A 24,678-nucleotide genomic window follows, 5' to 3' on the forward strand; every position below is an offset into this window, starting at 1 on the left:
TGTGGAGGCATTAAGGAACTGCTCAAGGTCCAAAGCTTAGCACCTCATCTGTGAAACACGATAGTGGGGTGTTATGTTATAGACACACACACATCTTCATTGATGATGTAACTGCTGATGACAGTAGCAAAATTCTGAGGTGTAGAGAAACATCTTTTCAAGTTTTCCTCCAAACTCATTGGGTGGGGCTTCATCCTAAAGCAAGACAATAATCCCAAACATACTGCTAAAATAACAAAGGAGTTTTTCAAAGCTTAAAAACTGGAAAATTCTTGAATGGGTGACTGACTTACCATATAACCATATAACCACTTACAGCACAGAACAGGCCAGTTCGGCCCTACTAGTCCATGCCGTAACAAATCCCCACCCTCCTCGTCCCACTGACCAGCACCCGGTTCATACCCCTCCAGTCCTCTCCTATCCATGTAACTATCCAGTCTTTCCTTAAATGTAACCAATGATCCCGCCTCAACTACATCTGCCAGAAGCTCATTCCACATCCCTACCACCCTTTGCGTAAAGAAATTTCCCCTCATGTTCCCCTTATAATTTTCCCCCTTCAATCTTAAACCATGCCCTCTAGTTTGAATCTCCCCCACTCTTAATTGAAAAAGCCTATCCACATTTACTCTGTCTGTCCCTTTTAAAATCTTAAACACCTCAATCAAGTCCCCTCTCAAACTTCTACGCTCCTAAGAAAAAAGCCCCAGTCTGCACAACCTTTCCCTGTAACTCAAACCTTGAAATCCTGTCAACATTCTCGTGAACCTTCTCTGCACTCTCTCTATTTTGTTTATATCTTTCCTACAATTTGGCGACCAAAACTATACACAGTACTCCAAATTTGGCCTCATCAATGCCTTGTACAATTTCATCATAACCTCCCTACTCTTGAATTCAATACTCCGATTTATGAAGGCCAACATTCCAAATACCTTCTTCACCACACCATCTACCTGAGTATCAGCCTTGAGGGTACTATTTACCACAACTCCTAAATCCCTTTGTTGCTCTGCACATCTCAATAGCCTACCATTTAATGCATATGACCTATTTAGATTTGCCTTTCCAAAATGTAACACCTCACACTTATCTGTATTAAATTCCATCAGCCATATCTCAGCCCACACCTCCAGCCTTCCTAAATCACCTTTTAATCTACGGTAATCTTCCTCACTGTCCACAACACCACCAATCTTTGTATCATCCGCAAACTTGCTTATCCAATTCTCCACCCCTACTTCCAGATCGTTAATATATATAACAAACAATAGTGGACCGAGGACCGATCCCTGAGGAACTCCACTAGTCACCGGCCTCCAATTGGACAAACAATTTTCTACCACGACTCTCTGACACTTCCCATCCAACCATTGTTGACTTAGTCAATCTAAATCCAATTGAGCATGCTTTGCATATGCTGAAGGGAAAACTTGAGGGGGAAGCCCTCGAAACAAGCAGGAACTGAAGGTGACTGCAGTAGAGGCCTGCAGAGAATCACCAGAGAAGATAACTCAGCATTTGGTGATGTCTGTGAATTACAGACTTCAAGCAGTCATTGCATGCAAGGGACATGCGACAAAGTGCTAAACATGACTGCTTTAATATACATACCATTGCTATGACCCAAATATTATGAGTCATTCCCCTGAAATGAGGGGACTATGTATTAAAAGTGCTGTAATTTTGACATGATCAAACCAAAATGTACACAAAACCCTTGAATAAAATCTGGAATGTGCACTTTAATCACATGTGAATTGATGGATCACAAATTTAAAACTGGAGCACAGGGGCAAATAAAGGAAAATAATGTCTTTGTTCCAAACATTATTGAGGGCACTGTAAAGATAATCGTAAAGGCTCCATTATTGTCACTTAATTGTACATTTGGAATGTAACATACATGAAATTCTTTGACTTTTATCTACTGCAAGGCAGACAAGAGAGTCGCCACTTTATCCAGCACCCCTCACAGGAACCTACAGCATCTGGTGTTCCTAGGCACTTTCCCCTCCAAGTACTGACTAGGCCTGAGCCTGCTTAACTTCCAAGAGCAGATAATCTCATGCATAATCAGGCTATTGGGCTTCTGCTCAGGCTATTAAGCTTCTGCTAATAATTTAAAATAAGTATAAATATTTGGGAATGATTTAATCGGTTACATAATACTTGTTACGACTTACGAAAGCACTTTTAATACATAGTCCCCTCATTTCAGGGGAATGACTCATAATATTTGGGTCATAGCTATGGTATGTATATTAAAGTAGTCATGTTTAGCACTTTGTTACATAATACTTGGAGGCTAAGTTAGGTGTTTGTATCTGAGATGCATTTTTAATTGTTTCCAATACAAGTTCAATTGTATTTAAATCCTTTATTTATAACACACAAAACTTGCAACCACCTTCTTTGTTCTATGAAAAGTCTTTAAGTAACGTTGATTTTTTTTTTGAATATTTTATTTTGGATTTTACAGACTCATAAAGCAATTCAAACAGCCCATCATACGATCTTTTTCAACGTTCATGTAATGTACACAATCTATTTATTCCCCCCCCCCCCACCTTGCCCCAAACATACAGTTTATACAAATGCTAGTGAGGTTCACAGCCCCCACCAAAACCTAAGAAAAAACAACCTGCCTAACTAAATTACACTGGTAATAAATAAAAAGAAAAGACTAAAAAAAAATCAAAATGTTAATAAAAACAAACTAAAAAAATGCATGTCGCCTGTCCTATGTCCCACTTCCTTAACTCCACTCCTTTCCCTGATGGGACACATTTTTATAGTGTTCATAATTCGAAGGGAAGGGAAAATAGTCAATCTGCGTGTCCATGTATTGCAAATAGGGTTGTCACACTTTAACAAATGTGTTGTAGTGGCCCGCAGCCATCACCGCAGGCCGACACAAAAGGCACCGTTCAAACACTGCAATCGAGTGGGCTGCATGAGGCATCAGCGGCCTGTTCCCATAGGCTGCTGAAAAACGGGCTCTGTCAACCAATCACCAGCAACAGATCACAAAAAGGCCAATCGGCACCCAGGGCAGCACAAACCACACCTGTAGACGACACTGCAGCAAAACATGCTGATCCCACCAATCAGAACCTGAAGGAGCACGGGTTATGCCTGTCAGTCACATGGCAGCCAGGGTCTGCCTGACCATATATTTAAAGAAAATTAAAAGCAAGATCAATCTTTAACTTGTTTCTATTAATTTAACCCCTTCTCATTCTAAGTGCAGGTGTATATAATGTGTAAATGTTCAGGAAAGTTCTTTGCTTTAATAGTCCAATTATTCACTTCTCAGTTCTCTAAGTTCATCGGTATCAGGCAATTCTTGTACTGTGAACAGAATTTAACATTTATGAATTTTCACCAAGCTCTGGTGCTTAAAGTTAAATGGTTACTGCTCAGGAAGATTCTTGTTGGTTTCAGAGAGAGATTTGTTGCTCATTGGACATACACACAAACTGATTTCCTCCATTCAATCACTTCAATGTCTTGCCGAAGAAACTTGCCCCATCATGGGTTTTCCAAATGATGACCTCTTCTTCCAAGTCACCACAGAGTTCCTCTTGTTTCCCTTATTTCAGGAGAAACACTCTAGCCAGCCATTTCCTCTTGAAAGGACTACAAGGGTTTTCAACAGGCTTAACTCAGAACTCACAACCCGTCTTCAAAATGCGGTCTTTCAGCAAGCCTGCCAGCTTACCATTTTGGAGCCTCAACTGCTACTGTAGAACTGACTTCTCTCTCCTTTCGTTAAGAAGAATTATGTTTGTTTTTTTCCTCTCTCTGCATGTAAAAACCAAAAACCTCTCCCAAGGCTCCAAACCTAATCTTTAAAAGATCTTATCAATACTCCTGAGCCTGGTCTTTATTGCCCATATGCAGTAGATCGGTGTTCTTCATTGCTTCTGCAAAGCCAAACGGAGCTTCAATGTCTAGCTTCGGCAAAGCTCTTGCATTTTAAATGAGATGTCTTTTGTGAAGTGTTAATCTGTGAAGTGACCTACACTAAACCCCTCACGATCTATTTCTTTTAAAGTCATTTATCCATAACCATAATAATATAACCTGTAACACTCTTATGTAAAGAAACATACAACTCCCGTAGTCTCCACATTTTCAATATTTATAATCCATTCTTTCCCTGAATCTGTTTCCCCTTTACTGTATATTTTGGCATATAAGTCAACCCTAATTTTTCAGCCTAATTTTAAGGGTTTTATCAACACATCCAGCATGTGTTGACCACCATTTTTCAGGCTGTCCAAACCTCCCAGGAACAATGCAAATTTTTTTTAAAAACACCCCAATCGCAAGTAACAAAGTTGTAAATTAAGTAAGTAAATAAAAACCCTCGACCTACTGGGCAGGAGCAGCGATGTTCAACGGAGTTGGAACGGTGACATTATGCTTCTGGCGGCAGTAGAAACCTCTGCCTACCTGGAGCTGAAGTATTGACATCATGCTTCCGGCAGGAGCAGCCTACCAGGCAAGAGCGGTGACAGCGACCTCAGGATCCCAGGTAGGAGCGGTTATAGCAGCACCTGGCAGTGGGGAGGTGCTTCCACCAACAACTTCTACTCCAAATTGACGTCAATCTAGTTCTTTTGGGGAATTTAAGGTCGCAAAAGTATATCCGGTGTATAAGTCGACCCCCCGCCCCCCAAGTAATTTTTTAGGGTTTCATGACTTCAAATTATACGCCAAAATATACAGTGCGTATTTTTAGTCTCGTAGTGTTGGCAGGGTTCTTACAATGTTCTTTGGGTCCTTAAAAAAAACCTTTTTTCCCTTCCCACCATTACTACCTTCACCATTGCCGGGTGAAGGAGTGTAAATCAATTCCCTTTTGTTTCAAACTTTTTTTTTACTGAATCAAACTCCCTCCTCTACTTCAACATCACCCCACTTATGTCCAGATAGAATAAGACCTGTCCATATTCCTAAGTGGTTGATTCTTAATAACAAAATAATGGTATAAAGGTTAACCAGCTTAATGATATTTAACATTGCTCAATGACATTTAACGTTTTAATGATGTTCATCATTCTTTAATGTATAGGGTGCTTAACTTTCTTTAACGATGCTTAAAGGTTGCTTAAACATAGTTCAATGCTATTAACTGTGTTTTACGGTCAACAGAAATTGTTGACACCTAACTCACCCTCCTCAAATCTCCAACTGACCATTCGCGCAGGGGAACCTATATTTAAACTCCCACTAGCGCAATGAACACTGTGCGAGTGTAATCATGCTCCTCTGGCACCATAAATGGTGCTGGCCTTCGCGCATGCACTTGCCGGCAAAAGCCCAGTTATCAACATGGCCACGTATGGCCTACTAACCTCCAGGACGCTGCCAACGCCTGCAGGGACGAACAGGACACCACTCAACAACAGATAAAGAGAGAACCTTTGTCTCTTACATCGGCCCCTAATTATTATAATAAGACACTATGGCTATAATTATAATAATTAGGATCATAAAGAAGTAAATACATAGAATATATAAATATAATAAACAATTAACTATGTAGCATTCGAAATGTTACACAGGGTTTATTTTATCATCTTTACCCCCACTCTGCAGTCATTGTAATGGGCAAAGTACAAACACAAAATTCCAACAAAATAAAGTCAGTTTGTACTTATTACAGTTCCTCCATCTTCTTTAGAATCCTTGAGTTATAAACGTCTACCAGTAAATCTCGGATCTTCCTCAGAAGGAATAGTCACGGCTCCCCTTTTGAGTTTACCATGAGGTACATAAGCATGTCATTTGGATTTCTATCTTTTTCCAGCATTCCACTTCTCATAGTAAGAATTTGAACTTTCAGAACTAGATTTTGAAGATTTATCTGATTGTCTCGATTTCAATGAATGAGTCTTCTTAACCTTCCCTCCAAACGGTTTTCTCATCTTTTTCTTCCATTCCTGCAGTTGGTCATAGATAAGGTCAAATTTGAACGACATTTGTTCTTCAAACTCATCAATGGTTACAGCATATGTAGAATACTTCTGTAAAGAAATAGACTGGTTCCACTTTTGACTCCTACAGATTTCTTTAACTAGAACTGCAGCCTTTTCAACATCTCTGACTTCGATTGCCTTTTCCTGCAATTTCAGATCCAATTTTACAATTTCCAATTCAATCTTATTTTCTGATGGTTTATTTTGAAGCCTTTCACATCTTGATAAAACTGAATCTCTTTCCTCTTTAACTATATTCATTTCTTCACCAGTTATTCTTCTGTTCTCTGGCGGCTTGCAAATTCTATGACCTATTGAATCTCTATTCTTGTCATCTGTTCTCTGGACCTTTCCTTTGGTCAATTTCAAAACTGAAGAATCATTGGATTCATTTTCATCCTTTTGAAATCCAGTTTTGTGTCCAAATACAAAGTTTAAAATCTTTCTGTTCACTGTTTTCGTGATTATCCAATATTTCCAAGTCCTCTTTCAACATTTCATTCCCTGAAGGCAGTTTTTGTCACCTTGTCAGTTGCATGCTGCTTCATTCCATCAGTGCAATTTTCTGCATTGCCAGTTTTGCAGCATGTTGTGAGATTGTCTGCTGGAGCCTCTGGGCTACAGAAGCTACTTTCAGATTTGTTCTCAGTCATTTATTTCAGTCCTGCCTCAGATTCAATTATACACGAAAAAAAAATCACCAGTAGTATTTGCAACACCTAATACCCAATTTTTGTCTATTGTTGATAAAAAAATAATTCCTTCAGTATTGGTTAAGGTGCCTTTGATTTATTTTCACATTGACCTGATTTCTTTCGTCCAGAAGTGAATTTCTTATTTACGGTCCTTTGCTATTCTCATAACTCATCAAGTTTCACAACCGAAGTTCTGTTGACATTTGTCGCTAACTGTTCCTGAGCAATATCATTCTTTCTTTCGAATGATCCACTGATTGTCCATTCAAGTATAGTTCCAATAGTGTATGGTCCATCTCTCTCACTCGGTATTACTTCTATTGGTTCCCGAGCCTTTGGTACAGTTAAACCAATTACTTCAGAGCTATCTTCCAGCATATAAACCTTCCTCATATATGACTACCAATCCACATCATCTTGATGTGGGATGTTTCCTTTATACACAGACATAGTCGACTGTGTGTATATGTCTGGAAGATCACAAACATCGGCACTGTGTATTCAGCACCCTCTAACCCTGAAACCATCTTAGTTTCAATTACCCTTTTTTTTCTTTGGATTCCAATAAAATCTTTGTCTTTTTTCCTTCAAGATTAAGCCTTTTTCATAAGCCTCACAGTGTAAAATGATGCAGTGTTTCCTGAATGAAGAAGTACATGTGTATGTACCATTGCATACCTGTTATTAGCCTTGACTTGAACAGTTAGGAGTTTGCAGTTATCCTTACCGGTCCCAGTAAGACTACTTGTCGGAACTGAGGCTAACACTTTTTTTTCTGCTTCCTTTGTTTCTGTTTGCTCGTTTTCTGTTCCTTTGGTGAATATCCAGCATTCTAGGATGCTTCAAATTACATATGTTACATATAAGTCACTTCTTGCAATTTTTACTGATGTGCCCTTCGCACATATATCCAAAACATAAACCTTTTTCCTTTAAAAAAGCAATCTTCTCATTACATTCCTTCTTTTCCAATTGTGAACACATTTCCAAAGCATATCCACCTTCACAAAACAAACAGCTCTTCTCAGCAGGCAAACTCTCCTTGGTATTTCCAAATACTCGTACAGTTGTGATCCGCACGTGCCATTCAAGGAACTCCACAATATCCTCAAAGGTAGCATCCCTTCTACATTTTGTCTGAACTTTGCAAACTCTTGTTCTCCACAAATCCTTCAGCCTATAAGGTAATTTACTTGTGATGATCAACATATTAGAAAGTAAGTCAAGCTCACACATGCGGTTGGTATCTTCCATGGCATTTACAACATCCTCTCAGAAAGAGGGCATATGCTTGTAAAGCCTTTGCATCCTCCAATTTTATTGATGACCATGAAAGAACCTTATCGATACAGGCCCTTGCATTTTACACTCATTGTCAAAATGATCTTGTAGTAATGCCTTCACCTTAGTGAATCCCCTTTCTGGATCCATATGCAGGCAACTCCTTACCAGTTGCTTTGGCTGTCGTACTGTTCCAGGTAATAAAGATGATCTCTGGCGTTTTTATTCTTACTTTCTATATTATGATTTAATGAATGATTGATACTGAAGTGGATTTCTGTTAAAGATTTGATTCTTATTCTTGGGTAAAGAATAGAATATATATTGTTGTTGCATCAATAAAGTATTTTCCTTTTGCTTTGCCATGATTGACAATATATTTTTTTCACCGTGGGTTCTGTAGCTGAAAATGTCACCTGTCTTTGTTCATCCAGATTTTTATGTCCTGACAGTGGTGATTAGAAATTCTGGCTGATAATTATTGGTGTTTAAGCTCCAGCAACACCTTGACTTCACCTGGTTTGTTCGGGTCCATACACATTTCGTAACCATAACACCGGCTCTTCTTTGGTATTAAATATTTTCCTTTCCTGTTGTCCTTCCTCAAAACATGAGTCTAAGACGTTAAACGCTTTAGATAGTTTACTTCGAGCACCAGATATCTCTGAGCCTTCTGGTACCCTTGACCTGGTCTCATTAATGGCCATTTTTTTCTCAGTTCCATTTTTTTCCTTTTGCTTCCTTAGCTGCACCTCTTTCTTCCGTAGCTGTTCCTCTTCTTTTTGTAGTTGCTCTTCCTCAAGTTCTTCTAAGGCATATTTATTCTTAAGCCATTCTTATTCTGCTTCAAGAGTAGCCATTTCAGCCCATACTTTTGCACGTGTGGATGCAGCACTTGAAACATTTGAACTTGCTCGATAACCCCTCTTGCTTCTCCTGCTGCCAGTATTTGATGCACTATCAGTTGATCGTATATCATCCTCTATTTCAGAGGCTGCCTTGATATCTGAATCCTTTTCCAATGCGATCCGTACATACTCTTCCCTTTCGTCCTCTTCTTTAATTGCCATCTTTAGTCTAGCGATGAAAGCATTTTAGTCACCTGTTGTATCTAGCCCCCTTTGGCATAGTTCTTTCTTAAGATCTGCATTCTTCCAGGTTTCAATACATTGCTCCTCAACAGCAGTCCCGGCAGTAGCTGCGGCCATTTTATTCTTCGTGTTCCATTTCCTTCAAGTTCAAGCACCAAGCATGCACATCACAAGCCAATTCCACAGAACCTAATGGACTAACAGCAGCAAATCTATACTGTGTTCAAACCTTGCCACAATAAACAGAAGGAGTCCACAGACGTAAGCTTATCGCTTCTAATGGCTGTAATGTGCTGCTATTAACAAGCGAGTTTCCACCGCAGTATCAATGATTTTCAAAAAATGGCTTCATCTTGTGTCAACAAAATTCTCTTCCAAATTAGGTTTCATATTTTTTCTGGCCACTAGGGTGGATGGATGTGGATTGCAAACTACAAGGCAACTCTACTTTTCTAAGATGGCCACCATATTATTTTCAATATAATTCCAAAACAGGAGGAATTTTCTATCTTCTATCCTTCTTTTTTCCATTTCAACAATTCATTTATGTCGACTTAGTACAACAAAATTTCTGTTGATTTAATGTTGCAACTTCATTCCAATAAAATATAGTCAACTTAGAGGCTACGTTAGGTGTTTGTATCTGCGATGCATTTTCAATTGTTTCCAATACAAGTTCAGTTGCATTTAAATCCTTTATTTATAACCCACAAAATTTGTAACCACCTTCTTTATTGTTCTATGAAAAATCTTTAAGTAACATTCTAAGTAGTTGATTCTTTATAACAAAATATTGGTATAAAAATTAACGTGGCTAACGACCCTTAACAATCTTTAACGATATTCAATGTGGTTCAACTATGCTCAATGTTGCTTAAACATTTTTCAATGTTATTAAACATGTTTTAACATTGTTCAGTGTTATTAAACGTGTTTTAACAGTCAACAGAAATTGTCAACGCTTAACTCAAATCTCCAACTGACCATTTGTGCAGGGGAACCTATATTTAAACTCCCACCCGCGTGTGTTCCTTTGTGCATGCGCTGGTCCTGGCTCCAACGGTTCACTGCTGGGGCCGAGTCAACTTTGCATATGCAACCATGCTCCACCAGCACCATAAACGTTGTTGTCCTTCATGCATGCGCCTGCCGGCAAACACACAGTTATCAGCATGGCTGCGCATGGACGCCGCCAACACCTGCGGGGACCAACAGGGACCGCCCAACAACAGGTAAGATGTGACCCTTTGGCTCTTACAAGTGGTAACACATCCCTCAAAGATATAGAGCAGGTACATCAATTCAGGAAGGATGCCGTCAGTGGCCTTAAAACCATCGACAGAACCACACTACCTGACAAGTTGAATCTCTGGTGTATGGAGTTTGGGCTGTATGAAGTTCCAGTCTCAAACATGGAAAAGATAGAGAGACTGATCAACTCTCACGTAAGGAAGTGGCTTGATCTTCCCAGGTGCCTTAGCAGCATAGGGCTTTACAGCAAAGAAGTCCTAGAGCTTCCCATTTCCAGTCTTTCAGAGGAATATAAGTGTGCCAAAGTAAGACTGGAGATAATGATAACAGAGGTGAGTGATCCATTTGTCGCTCAAGCTATCGTCATCCTGGATGCTGGGAAGAAATGGATTCCACCAGAAGCAAAGGCAGCATCAAGCATAGGGAGATCGTCGGCCGAGTGCAGCAAGGGAGGAATGGTCTTGGAGCCAGTACATCAGCCTGGAACAAGGCTAGTCCATCTCAGAGACATAGGCTTGTGTCGCAGGAGAAACATTGGCAGGAGACGACGGCAAGATACACAAGGCCATCGCTCAGGCAAAGCAAGGGCAATGGATGAAATGGGAGGGAGTGGAGAAAAGGAAGATTTCCCGGAAAGAGCTATGGGAAATTGAGACATTCAGAGTGAGGTTCACCATCAGGGCTGCGTATGATGTCTTTCCATCTGCCACAAATCTCAGCCAGTGGTATGGAGAGGACCCTAAATGCTCCCTCTGCCTGATTTCAGCAACATTAAAACATATTTTGGTGGGTTGCAAGACCAGCCTCATTCAAGACTGATATACCTGGCGTAACAATCGGGTACTATGGTGTCTTGCAGCAGTACTGGAAAATCGGCAGACGAATATCAATGCTCTACCTCCCCTTTATCCTGCTGGCCATTAACAGCATTTTAAGGTGAAGGTCAAGCTAGAACTGCCACATCAAGATCAGACTTCAGGTGGTTAGGAGCGACATGTGATTAGAATATGGTGGCAGACTTAGGCCAGAGGCTCTGCTTCTCAAATAAAATCGTGGAAACAAACCTCAGACCCAGCCTTGTGCTGTGGTTGGCCTCACTCCATCTTGTTTACATTATCGAGCTTATGGTGCCCTGGGAGGATACAGTGGAGGAGGCCTATGAGCACAAGAAACTGAGGTAAGCTGAGCTTGCAGCTGATGTGCAACAACTTAGCTGGAAGCCAAGGGTCCAACCGGTTGAAGTCGGCTGCAGAGGATTTGAGGCTACATCGACATCAAGGCTACTCCGAGAGTTGGGAGTGCAAGGAAAGATACACTGACAAGCAGTCAAAGATCTCTCCAGAGCTGTTGAAAAGGGTAGTCAATGGCTCTGGATGAGGAGAAAGGATTGAGTGAGTGAATGACATCCAGGGGGTGAGCTTGAGATTCACTACTGAACCTTCCGGAGGTGTCGTGGGTCTATCAGCGAAACACTGAGGATGGAGGGCACCCACTTGATTACCCAGAAGATTCTACCACTCAGTTGCTACCCCACAGAGTCTAGGCAACAAGTCTCAGGAATGCAATAAGGGATATTAATATATAGTCCTACATAACATCCATTCCTGTATTAAATCATCTCTCATCCTTCATTGCTCCAAAGAGAAAAGCCCTAGTTCTGTCAACCTTCAAATTTCAATTTATTGTCTGAATACATTCATGACATCATATACAACCTGAGATTATTTTTCTCTTGCAGGCTATGCAGAATTTCTACTTATCGGTAACTGTAAACTGTGCCCAAGAAAAAAAAAAGTTACATATACAAAAGAGAGAAATGTAAATGAACTGCAATACAGAAAAAAATATTCAGTAATAAATAATGTGCAAAGTAAGAGCCCTTAAATGAGTCTCTGATTGAGGTTATTGTTGAGTCTGATGATGGAGGGGTAGCAACTGTTCTTGAACCTAGTAGTGGGAGGCTTGTGGCACCTATACCTCTTTCTTGATGGCAGCTGTGAGAACAGAGCGTGTCCTGAATGGTGTGGTTCCTTGACGATTGCTGCTGGGCTCTGACAGCAGAGCTCCACATAGATCTGCAAATTCCTCAGCACGTGGAGATGCTGATGGGCTTTCTTTAAAATGACATGAGAATGTTAGGTCTGAGAAAGGTCTTTTGAGTTAATAGGCTTTTTCAGGTGTATTCTACGCTAAGAATGTGCCTGAAGAAGCAGAAACGGCCCTTTAAATTGCCGTCCAGGTGGCAGCGTTTAAAGCGCAACGCTGGCCACCTGAAGGACACGGCTGCACAGGATGCGGCTCTGAGCACACTCCGGCTCCTGCCCAGTGTCAGCTGTGATCAGCAGCCTGATCCTTTAACATCCGCTTTCAGCCAGCTGCATTCAGGTGGCTGGGTGAGCCACTGAGCTGAACTGATTATCCCTCTCGGAGGAGGGTTACGTAGCTCGCCCGTTGATCAGCGCCTCCTGCACATTCAGGTGGCCTCAAAACAGCCGCATATTGCCTAAACATGCGACTTTACATGCGGGGCAATTGGCCACCTGAAAGTGCCTCGTGATTCTAAAGAATTTTAATTTGCCCACCCTCTCCACCTTTGAACCTCCAATGTTCACTGGATCATGCACCTCTGGTTTTCCCTTCCTAAAGTCTACAATCAGCTCCTTGGTTTTGGTGACATTGAGCGAGAGGTTGTTGATGGTGCGCCATTCAGACAAGGTTTCAGTCTCCTTCCTGTACGCTGACTCGTTCTCTCTTTTTATGCAGGTATCATCAGCAGATTTGTAAATAGTGTTGTTGTCGTACCAAGCCCCACAGACTTTTGGGTAAAGTGAATAGAGCGGGGTGTAAGTACACAACCCTGTGGTGGTCCAGTGCTGATGGAGATTGGGGTGGAGGTGTTCTTACAAGTGGTAACACATCCCTCAAAGATATAGAGCAGGTACATCACTGATTGTGATGTTGTGGTGAGGAAATCTAGGATCTAATTAGACAGTAAGCCGTTGAGGCCCAGGTCTTGGAGTTTGCTGATTTGTTTTGAGGGGATGATGGTGTTGAATGTAAAATTGTAGTCAATAAAGAGCATCCTGATAAATACATATAACCACTTACAGCACAGAACAGGCCAGTTCGGCCCTACTAGTTCATGCCGTAGCAAATCCCCACCCTCCTAGTCCCACTGACCAGCACCCGGTCCATACCCCTCTAGTCCCCTCCTATCCATGTAACGATCCAGTCTTTCCTTAAATGTAACCGATGATCCCGCCTTGACCACGTCTGCCGGAAGCTCATTCCACATCCCCACCACCCTCTGCGTAAAGAAATTTCCCCTCATGTTCCCCTTATAATTTTCCCCCTTCAATCTTAAACCATGTCCTCTAGTTTGAATCTCCCCCTTTCTTAATTGAAAAAGCCTATCCACATTTACTCTGTCTGTCCCTTTTAAAATCTTAAACACCTCTATCAAGTCCCCTCTCAATCTTCTACGCTCCAGAGAAAAAAGCCCCAGTCTGCACAACCTTTCCCTGTAACTCAGACCCTGAAGTTCTGTCAACATTCTCGTGAGACATCGCGTGAGAAGTTCATATTGCTTCAACATCAGTCTCTCCATACACTTCATCACTGTGGATGTGAGTGCCACAGGCCAGCAGTCATTTTGGCAGGTTGTCACTCTCTTCTTGGGCACCAGTACAAATGTGGCCAGTTTGAAACAGGTGAATACCACACCCGGTCAGAGTGAGATGTTGAAGATCTGACGTATACATTTTAGAACTGCGGAGTAGGAGCTTAGCCCTCTCATTTGTACTGAGTAAAAGCCTGTAATGATTATAGGCAGGAAATGTGGAGCTCAATACAGACCTATTGAGAGAGATGGAGGTGGATTTTTTAAATCTAATATGTGCTCTTCAAACCCTTTAACCCAAAGGGCTGAATTGTTAATTTTTGCTTTTACAAAGAGATAGTGAATATCTGTTTTGCATGCCACCCAGGCAGATCAATATATCCTTGCATACAGCCTGTAATGCAAAATAAAGCAAAGATGTGATAGAGAAAAGTCTAAGTTAAGACTGCTTCTTCAGGACTGGATTTTTTTTTACAAATGAGAGGTCAGTTTTAGAGTTTGATAACAGCATGGAGGAAACTGCCCTTGAATCTGGCCTATTGTGTTTTCAGACCCCTGTATGTCGTTGGGGTGGGGGTGGCGTGTGTGTGAAGGGAGGATAGTTGATTTGATTTTTTTTACTGCAGTGAGATCTCTCTGGAAGGGGAAGCAGTAAAAGATTTAACAGAAACTTGGGGAAAACTTTAGAGAAATTTTAGCAGGAATGTGTGGGAAAAGAGCAGGAGAGTGGGATTGCCTGGAACCTGGATGGGCAGAATGGCCTCCTCCTGCCTTGTACAATGTTTCTATTTCCCTGACATAAAAATCATTTCACAAAATCCCTCCCTGGTTTTCGCCCACAGTTCTGTGATCTTGTGACCCGTCTCAGAGCTGCTGCCTCACATCTCCAGTGATCAACGTTGGATCCTGACCTCTGAGTTTTCAGTTCTCCCATGTGCTCTGATTTTCTTCTATATTCCCAAATAGTGTTTGGGATAACTATTATCCTAGAGCTGTTGAAGTTAAATTCCATCTGCCCTTCCTTGACCCACCTTCCCAGTTTGTCTAAATCCCTCCATGATCACTGGTTTTAGATACCCTTACTATGGGAATCCTAAGTGGGCCATGTACCCTGTCTTTGATCCTCATTGTTTCTTGCTACTTCTCATCATCATGGGAAATCCGACCCAGACTATCCAAACTTTCCCTGTAACAAGCCCTCCAATTCAGCCAACATTGTGTGGAGGCACAGGAGTCTGTAGATGCTGGACTCTAGAGCAAAAGAAAACAAAAACAACCCATTAGAGGAACTCATTGGGTTGAGCAGCATCTGTGGTGTTTCAGGTCAAGAACATGCCTCTTGCCCTCTTGTGAATTGTTTCTCTCTCTCCCTCTCCCCTCCCCCCCTCACACTTTCTCTCTCTCTCTCTCTTTTCTTCTCTCTCTCTCTCTCTCTCTCTCTCTCTCTCTCTCTCTCGCTTAGGAGTATTTGTTCTGTATTATCCTCCGAGTAGCACTTAATACAACGATAACGTGATGGCCCTACTCTTGCACTCATTCAATCAACTCATGAAGGCGAGTGGACAAATACCTTCTTCACCAAGCCATCTTACCATGTTGATGTGTTCAAGGACTTTTACCACTAAGAACTTTTATAAACACTGTCCAAATCTCTGCCCTTCACTGTGGTCTTGGCCTGGTTTAACTTCCCAAAAGGTATCACTTTGCACTTGTCTGAATTAAATTCCCTTTGTCGTTCTTTTGCCCTCATTCCCAATTGCTCTTGATCTTGTTGCAACCTGAGACAATCTTCAACACTCCACTATACAGCCAATATTTGTTTCACTGACAAACTTGCTAACCATGCGATCTACTTATTGACATTAAACTCTTCTGGTAACTCTGTCCAGTCTTGCAACCTGTCAGTTTATCCATGATGGGAGATGAGGTATTTCACACCTGGAGGAGACATTGGAACTAGGAGATATAGCCTCAGGATTTAGGGGAGGAGATTTAGGATGAAACTGCAGAGGAACTGCATTTCCCGAAGGGGAGTGAATCTGTTCAATTCTCTGCCCAAGGAAGCAGTAGAGGCAGCCTCATTTAATGTCATTTAGATTTTTGTATATTAGGGGAATTGAGGGTCATAGGGATGGATGGCAAAGTGGAACTGAGTCCATGGCCAGATCAGCTATGATCTTATTTGATGGTGGAGTTGGCTCGACAGGCCAGATGACCAACTCCTGTTTCTGTTGAATAGAACATTGCAGCGCACCCTTTGGCCTATATCAACAAACTTAACAATCTAAACCTTTCTTACCTCACACCCATAACCCTCTATTTTTATTGCACCCATGTGTCTGTCTCAGAATATCCCTATTGTACCTGCTTCCTGCACCTCCCCTGACAAGGCATTCCAGGCACCCATCACTCTGTGTTTAAAACCATACTTCTGATATATCCCCTGTTACAAGATCAAACCAGCAACCACAAAGAAGGCATATCACACAGGGGTAAAGATGAACAATAACTTTATTTACAAAAAATTAATCTTCAAACTTTAATTCAAAAAATCCCCCCCCCCCTTTATAACAATGCCCACTGGTTACTATGCAAATTTCTATAACAGTGTAAAATTAATAAATTCCCCAGCCTAAATATAACGTATGTAAACAAAGTCTGTTATATTTCCAACCAGCCCACAGAAAAACTTAGACACAAAACAAGCATAAAACACACAAGACTCACAAAACTTCGATCTCAACCGAAGCAAAGATCATAAACAAAATCAGTTTGTTTGGTAAACTGAAGCCAAAGATCTTAGAGAGAGAGAGAGAGCACAAAATTTGAAGTTGTCTTGTGTTGCTTGCAGAGAGAGGAACCACTGGCTTGGTCCAGATCCTTCTGGCTGCCTTCGGAATGATCATCCTTTTTTGAAATCCCAACATTCTAAACTGTCCTCCAGACCATGACTCATGCTCTGGGCAACCTTCCACTCCACAGCACCACCCAGTGGTGGTTTATCATCCAAGTCCAGAAATGTTTTCCATTTTCTGCACATGCTCAGTCCATCTCCTACTCTCTCAGCAGTCCACCTTCACCTTGGCTCTCTAAGGCAAACTGTCACTTTTTAACATAAAACCACACAACACATAGGCCAATACACAACACAGAACTCTGTAACACCTCCCCTGCTAAAAAAAAAAAATTGGTCCACAAGAACAAATTTTTAACAATTAATGGAAGTATTACATAAATAAAATAAACACCACTTTTTTTTAACAATAAGTATGTGATTAGATTCATATCTACCCAGATTAACATCTTGACAAACAATCTGCTATTACATTATCTTATCTTACACACCTTTATGTGTGTAATAATTAAATCATACTCTTGTAACATTAAGCTCCAGTTCACTAACCGTCTGTTCTTATTTTTCATTTTAGGCAGAAAAACTAATGGATTATGATCAGTATATATTATTAATGGTTTTTGAGTAGTACAAATATACACATCAAAATGTTGCAACGCTAAAACAAGTGCTAATAACTCCTTTTCAATGGTTGAATAATTTTGTTGATGGTCATTAAACTTTTTCGAGAAGTACGAAATAGGATGTTCTACTCCATCACCATCCTTCTTCTGTAACAGTACAGCACCAACCACTTCGTCACTGGCGTCCACGGCTAACAAGAATGGCTTTTCAAAGTTAGGGGACCAAAGTATAGGCTGATGGCATAAAATGGCCTTTTAACTTCAGAAACGCTTCCTGGCATGCATCTGACCAGATAATTTTTTTCTTTCCAAGTAATTTTGTTAATGGGAGTGCAATTTTTGCAAAGTTTTTACAAAATCTATGATAGTAGCCAATCATACCTAGAAATCTCTGAAGAGCTTTCTTATTACCGGGGATAGGGAATGCAGTGATAGCCAATACTTCCGCTCCAACCGGTGCCACCTGTCCCTGTCCTACCATATAGCCCAGATAAATTACAGTGGCATGTCCAAACTCACTCTTGTGCAAATTCACTGTGAGGTGTGCTTCCACCAGTCTCTGAAATAACTGCTCTAATTCAAGCATGTGTTCTTCCCATGTATCTGTACTAATTACTAAATCATCAATATAGGCTCCTGTGTGCTCTAAACCTGAATTACTGCATTAATCATTCTCTGAAATTTGCCAGGTGAATTTTTCATCCCAAAAGGCATAGCATTATACTCATACAATCCTGAAGGTGTAACAAATGCAGAAATCTCCTTACCTTTCTCTGTCAAAGAAACACCCCAGTATCCTTTTAAGAAATCAATCTTTGTAAGAAATTTAGCCTTCCCCACTTTATCTATGCAATCATCTATTCTGGGGATAGGGAACGCATCAGTATTTGTCACCATGTTTACCTTTCAATAATCTGTACAAAACCTAATTAAGCCATCTGGTTTATGCACCAGAACACAGGGTGAACTCCAATTTGAACTTAATTTTCAGATAATGTCATTTTTGAGCATATAATCCACCTCTTGATCCAACAACCTGCTCTTTTCCTGATTAACTTGGTAAGGATGCTGCTTAATAGGCTTAGCATCACTGACCACATCATGACAAGCCACAGAAGGTCTTCTTGGAACATCTGGGAATATATCCTTAAATTTCATAAGTAATGTCTTCATTTCTTCCCTTTCTGATTTAGTCAAATGCATTAACTTGGTGTCTAAGTTTTGCAAAACTATAGAATTTTCCAGCCTGGGGCTTATCACTTCCTGTGCTCCATGTCCTTCCACGAAACTTAGCTCCTCCTTACTTTCCTCTATAACTAGCACCTTGGTTGGAATCTTAGTCTCTTCCTCAGTCATTTTCTCAACGTAAGGTTTAAACATGTTCATGTGACAGACCTGTGTCTCTCTTTGACGATCAGGCATCTCATTGACATAGGTGACCTGGTTAATTTTTGATTTCATCTTATATGGTCCTGAAAACTGAGCTCTCAAAGGGTTTGACTGCATTGGAAACAAAACCAATACTTTGTCGCCAGGTTTAATGTCCCTAATATTTGCTTTTTGATCATACCGAATTTCCATTTTTCCCTGAACAGTTTTTAAATTTTTCCTTGCCATCTTGCAAACCTGATGTAATCTGTTTTTAAATTTGAAAACATAATCCAACAGATTTGATTGTATATCATTATGTATCCACTGTTCCTTTAACAATAATAATGGACCCCTGACTTCATGACCAAACACCAACTCAAATGGACTAAAGCCAAGAGACTCCTGAGTTGCCTCTCTAACAGCAAACAATAACAAATGATTCCTTCATCCCAATCCTTATTATTTTCCACGCAATAAGCCCTCATTATATTTTTCACAGTTAAATGGAACCTTTCCAAGGCCCCTTGACTTCAGGATGATAGGCAGACGACACAATTTGATGGGCTCCCAATTCATACACCACCTGTTGAAATATTCCAGACATAAAATTACTCCCTTGGTCAGATTGAATTTCATTTGGTAGGCTAAACAGTGTGAAATATTTTAGCATAGCCTTCACAATTGTCTTTGCTTTAATGTTTCTCGGGGGAATAGCACATGAGTGTTAACAAATATTCATTTCCCGCTTTGGTTTTTGGCAATGGGCCAACAAAATCCACTATCACTTTTGGGAAGAGCTCCCCAAAAGCAGGGATGGGTTGTAAAGGTGCCACTGGTGGTCCTTGATTAGGCTTGCCCACCTGTGACAGGTTCTACAAAAGTTCACAACATCCTTTCTTAATTTTGGCCAATAAAACTGTTTCTTTATCTTTTCTACCGTCTTCTTCACTCCAAGATGACCTCCTAAAGGTGCACTATGAGCCAACTTTAATATTTCATTCCTGTAAGTTTTGGGAATTTCAACTTGCCTTATTACCACCCAATTTTCACTGGCAGGTATCACTTGTGGTCTCCACTTTCTCATCAATATTCCATCTTGAACAAAGTAACCTACTGGCACAGTTTCAATTTCCTGGTTAGACAGAATCTTATCTCTTATCCCAGCAAGATCAGGATCATGCTTTTGTCTAGCTATTAATTCTTCTCTTGACAACAGCAAAGCTGGATCCTTCGGTTTGCCCTCAATGCTTGCCTCCACTACATCAAAGACTTTCTCTACCTCTACCTTTTTTCTAGACATGGCTCTAGTAATAGCACATGCAGGGTAGATTTCCAAATCCTTTTCGGACTCATAAACCAATGGTTTTCTTGTGAGTTTCATCTTAGGTATGAGTTTACCCTCTGCTAAATAATTTCCTAACAAAAGAGAAACTCCATCCATCGGCAGACTTGATCTTATCCCTATCGTAACCGGGCTGTTAACTAAGTCTGATTTCATCACTATTCTATGCAAAGGTATAGACTCTGCTTCACCACCAATGCCTTTAATTAAATTCACATCTCCAGTATCGGTCTCCTCATCAAAATTCAAAACGTTGCTTAATACAAGCGATTGGGCTGCTCCAGTATCCCGCAGGATTTTAACTGGCACTTCATTGGATCCTTCTTTAACCGAAATGAAACCTTCAGTCATGAATGGTTTAAAAATATCCTAACTTTCTCACTCTGAACACAGGCAGTTGGTACCACCCCTTTGTCTTTCTTCCTTTTCAGTACAGGACAATTTGCTATTATGTGCCCTAGCTTCTTACAATAGTGGCAAACAACACTCGAAAAATTTTCCTTCACCCATTTCTCTTCCTCTAACCTCACTTCTAGATTTTCTTTCTACTCTACTTGGATTATCAGCAGTATTCCTTTGAATTCGTAATCAGCTGCTTGTACTGTGAGACACGAATATCCCTGTTGGACTTAACCTTTAAGAACACTTTGTAGCAGAAGTGACCGCTGGTCTGGTGGCCATTTTAAATTTACAGCTACTTTCTCAAAATGCTGAAAATACTGGTCTATTTCAGCTTCCTCAAATGGAGGAACTAACCTCACTTCTCTACTGACCAGAAACCTCTCCTCCTGATCAGCACACGTACTTTGGGCTTCTCCCTCTCCTTGCATTAGGGTCAGCTTTAATTTAGCTAGCTCTAGCTCATGTTTCCATTCTTTCTCTCTCTCCTCCCTTATGGCTACTCTCTCCTCCCTTGCGGCTGCCCTTTCCTTCATTTCTGCCTGCCTTACTGCTTCCCATTCGGCTTTACTTTCTGCCTCTCTTTTTTCCTCTAACTCTAGTTTTCTCAAAGCCTACTTTACTTCCTCTGAAGTTTTCTCCTTTGGAAACTGTTCTAATGCAGCTTCTTCAAATACCCCCTTCCCTACAGAGTGCTTAACAATCTTTCGGGCAATTTCCTTTTTTTTCATCCCAGTTCTTACTGTAAGAAGTTTTAACTTGCCAACTATAACCATCAGTTCTGACTTTTTAGCCATTTTTAAATTAACCACTGAAGGGTTCGCTATGAATTGGTCAATATTCATAGTTGATGGTTTTTCTGCTGGTGATTTATACACTCACCGTTTATTTTTAATTTCAAGCTGGAACTTGAGTTAAACACAGACGATTGATAACTAAGCACAAGTCAATCGCCCCTAAAGCTTCCAAATTGGTGTGATCCCGGATGATGTCTATGTTATAACTATGTTATAAGATCAAACCAGCAACCACAAAGAAGGCATATCACACAGGGGTAAAGATGAACAATTACTTTATTTTCAAAAAATTCATCTTCAAACTTTAATTCAAAATCCCCCCTTTTATAACGATGCCCACTGGTTACTATGCAAATCTCTATAACAGTGTAAAACTAATAAATTCCCCAGCCTAAATATAACATATGTAATCAAAGTCTAAGTTATATTTCCAACCAGCCCACAGAAAAACTTAGACACAAAACAAACACAAAACACACAAGACTCACAAAACTTCGATCTCAACCGAAGCAAAGATCATAAACAAAATTCAGTTTGTTTTTTAAACTGAAGCCAAAAGATCTTTGAGAGAGAGAGAGCACAAAATTTGAAGTTGTCTTGTGTTGCTTGCAGAGAGAAGAACCACTGGCTTGGTCCGGATCCTTCTGGCTGCCTTCGGAATGTTCATCCCTTTTTGAAATCCCAACATTCTAAACTGTCCTCCAGACCATGACTCCTGCTCTGGGCCTTCTTCCACTCCACAGCACCACCCAGTGGTAGTTTATCATCCAAGTCCAGAATTTTTTTCCATTTTCTGCACATGCTCAGTTTGTCTCCCACTCTCTCAGCAGTCCACCTTCACCTTGGCTCTCTAAGGCAAACTGTCACTTTTTAATATAAAACCACACAACACTGAACACCCCTTAGTCTTCATTTCCTCACCTTACGCAGATGTCTTCTGATATTTGCTAGTGTCACCCCAGGAAAAAGGGTGCCTGCTGTCCACCCTGTCTATTTCTCCCATAATCTTGTGGACCTCTAGTAATTCATCTCTCATCCTTTGCTCCAAAGAAAAAATCCCAAGCTCTATTAATTTTGCCTCATAACACATGCTCTCCAATTCAGGCAACATTCTAGTAAATCACTTCTGCACCTTCTCTAAAGCTTCCACATCCTTTCTTAAATTAGGTGACCCAAACTGAACACAATACTACATATGTGGTCAAACTAGAGTTGTATAGAACTGCAACATTATCTCATAGCTCTTGAACTCAATCCCCAACTAATGAAGGCCAGCATTCCATAAGATTTCTTAACTACTCTATCGATTTGTTCCTCAGATTGATTTCTTTGATCATTGCTGTCTTACAGTAGGTTGTTTTGTCTCCTGTCACCAGGCACCAGTATATTCACGGTATACGAGGCTGCTTCACAGGAAGGCTGGGTCTTCTTCATGTACCGTGCCATTGACAGCTTTCCTCGCTGGCGATCCTACTTCTACTTCATCACCTTGATCTTCTTCCTCGCCTGGCTGGTTAAGGTGTGTCCTGCTCAACATGTGTACGTGGGGGTTGTTCACCGTCTGCTCCATGGGGGCACTGATCTCAGCGAGGAGGTGGGGTGTTTTTAATTTAATTTTTTAAAAATATATAGATGTAGGTCAGTAACAGGCCCTTCTGGCCCATGAGACTTAATTATTACTAACCTCCTAAGTCTTTGGAGGATGGGAAGAAGCCAGAGTACCTGGAGAAAACTGCAGGGAAATCATGCAAACTCCTTACAGATAACAGTAGATTCGAACCCGGGTTGCTGGTAATAGTGTTACACTAACTGCAATGCCCTTAATCTGGGTTAATCCCAAGCGTTTCATCTTCATGCCCACTGGAAGACTCCCTGTGCGTGCTCCTTGTTAAGTCCCTACAGCCAAACGGAGGAGTGGGAGCTGTCCAAAGTACACATATCTGGATCAGGTGTGCAGGTTCTGGCCACTAGCCTAGCACTGACAGTAATGGAAGCCAATTTCACTCTAGATCTTCAGTTCCCTCCGGGATCCAAACCCAGCGGATCCTTCAGTGCTATTACACAGACCATTCAGAGAGTGAAGGGAGTTGAAGCTAAACAAGATCCTCACCCACCCAATTTCACTGCCTCCTACTGGCACTGTTGATAATAGCACTCCCAATAAACTTCCTGGTACCTATGTCCAATGCTGTCTGTGGTCGATCACCAGTGAGCAGGGAGGGGTGGAGAACAAGAGACAGAGATCTGAGGACTAGGATAGGGGAGGTCATAGTCACACAGACATACACATTCTTAAATTATGCCACTGGATCGTTATAGCAAAGAATATTCAACTGGTCCCTTCAAAAGCACTGACGCTTATTCAGTAGTAATAATTATAACTCTGATGGATTACCTTGCAATTAATTTTCTTTAATCAGGCAGCAGTTCTGATAATTATCTGGACTTCAGTGGTTGGTGAGCATGCTAGGATATTCTGGGATTCATATTCATGGTCAGCATGAATGCGTAAAGAATCTCGCAGCCATTCAGTTCAGAGGCTGTTCAGCCCATTGAGTCTCTGCTGGATTTGTGAGTAATCTTTGCAAGCATTTCTGATGGGCCTCTACTTCTCTTGTTGTAGACCTGTTCAGTATCCTTTGGAATGTTGCGTTGGATCTATGGCTATCACCCACCTGGGCAATGTTAAAATACCAATTCATGAACTATCAGTACTCAGCCCCCTCCACCATGACTTGTCTTTTTTAAGAAATGCATCACAGTAACAGGCCCTTCCGGCCCATGAGCCCATGCTGCCCAAATATACCTGTGACCAATTAACCTATGAACCCCATAAATCTTTGGGATGTGGGATGAAACCTACGCAGTCACGGGAAGAACCTACAAACTCCTTACAGGCCACTGGTGCTGTAATAACATTGAGCTAACTGCTGCCCTTGTGGACTGAGAATTAAAAGCTAATGAACTAATGGAAATCAGTGCCGAAACAAAAGGAGACTATTCAGTCCCTTCAACCTGTCCCACCATTCAGTATGGAATGTCTGCCCCCCACCCCAACCTTGATTCCCTGACTTCTGATTCTCCAAACCCAACAGACTTAAGTCATACCTTTAACTTGTTTAACTAACCATTAGCCCTCAGCGTTTTGACCACAAGAGCTCCAGATTCCCACTGACCTGTGCCCCCTCTGAACAGCCGGGCTTGAGCTTGTTGCTGGGGGATGTGTTCAGGATGTCAGGAATATCTGGAAGTGTACAGAGAGGAGTGGACTTTGTCCAGCAGAATTTTCCCAGTCCTGTTAAAAGGTGCTGAGGAAACTCAGCAGGTCATGCAGCATCCATAGGAAGTAAAGTTTCCTTTCC

At 41.1% G+C, this 24,678-nt stretch overlaps 1 protein-coding gene across 1 annotated transcript in view; it reads left to right on the plus strand.

Moving 5' to 3' along the window:
* nalcn (sodium leak channel, non-selective) overlaps positions 1–24,678 on the plus strand; it is a 240,857-nt gene that overhangs the window by 41,955 nt on the left and 174,224 nt on the right. Inside the window, exon 7 of the mRNA XM_069890481.1 lies at positions 22,693–22,835. Coding sequence (XP_069746582.1) covers positions 22,693–22,835 — 143 coding nt within the window. The remainder of the gene's footprint in view (positions 1–22,692; positions 22,836–24,678) is intronic.

Source organism: Narcine bancroftii, chromosome 7, assembly GCF_036971445.1.
Source record: "Narcine bancroftii isolate sNarBan1 chromosome 7, sNarBan1.hap1, whole genome shotgun sequence".
Lineage (NCBI taxonomy): Eukaryota > Metazoa > Chordata > Chondrichthyes > Torpediniformes > Narcinidae > Narcine > Narcine bancroftii.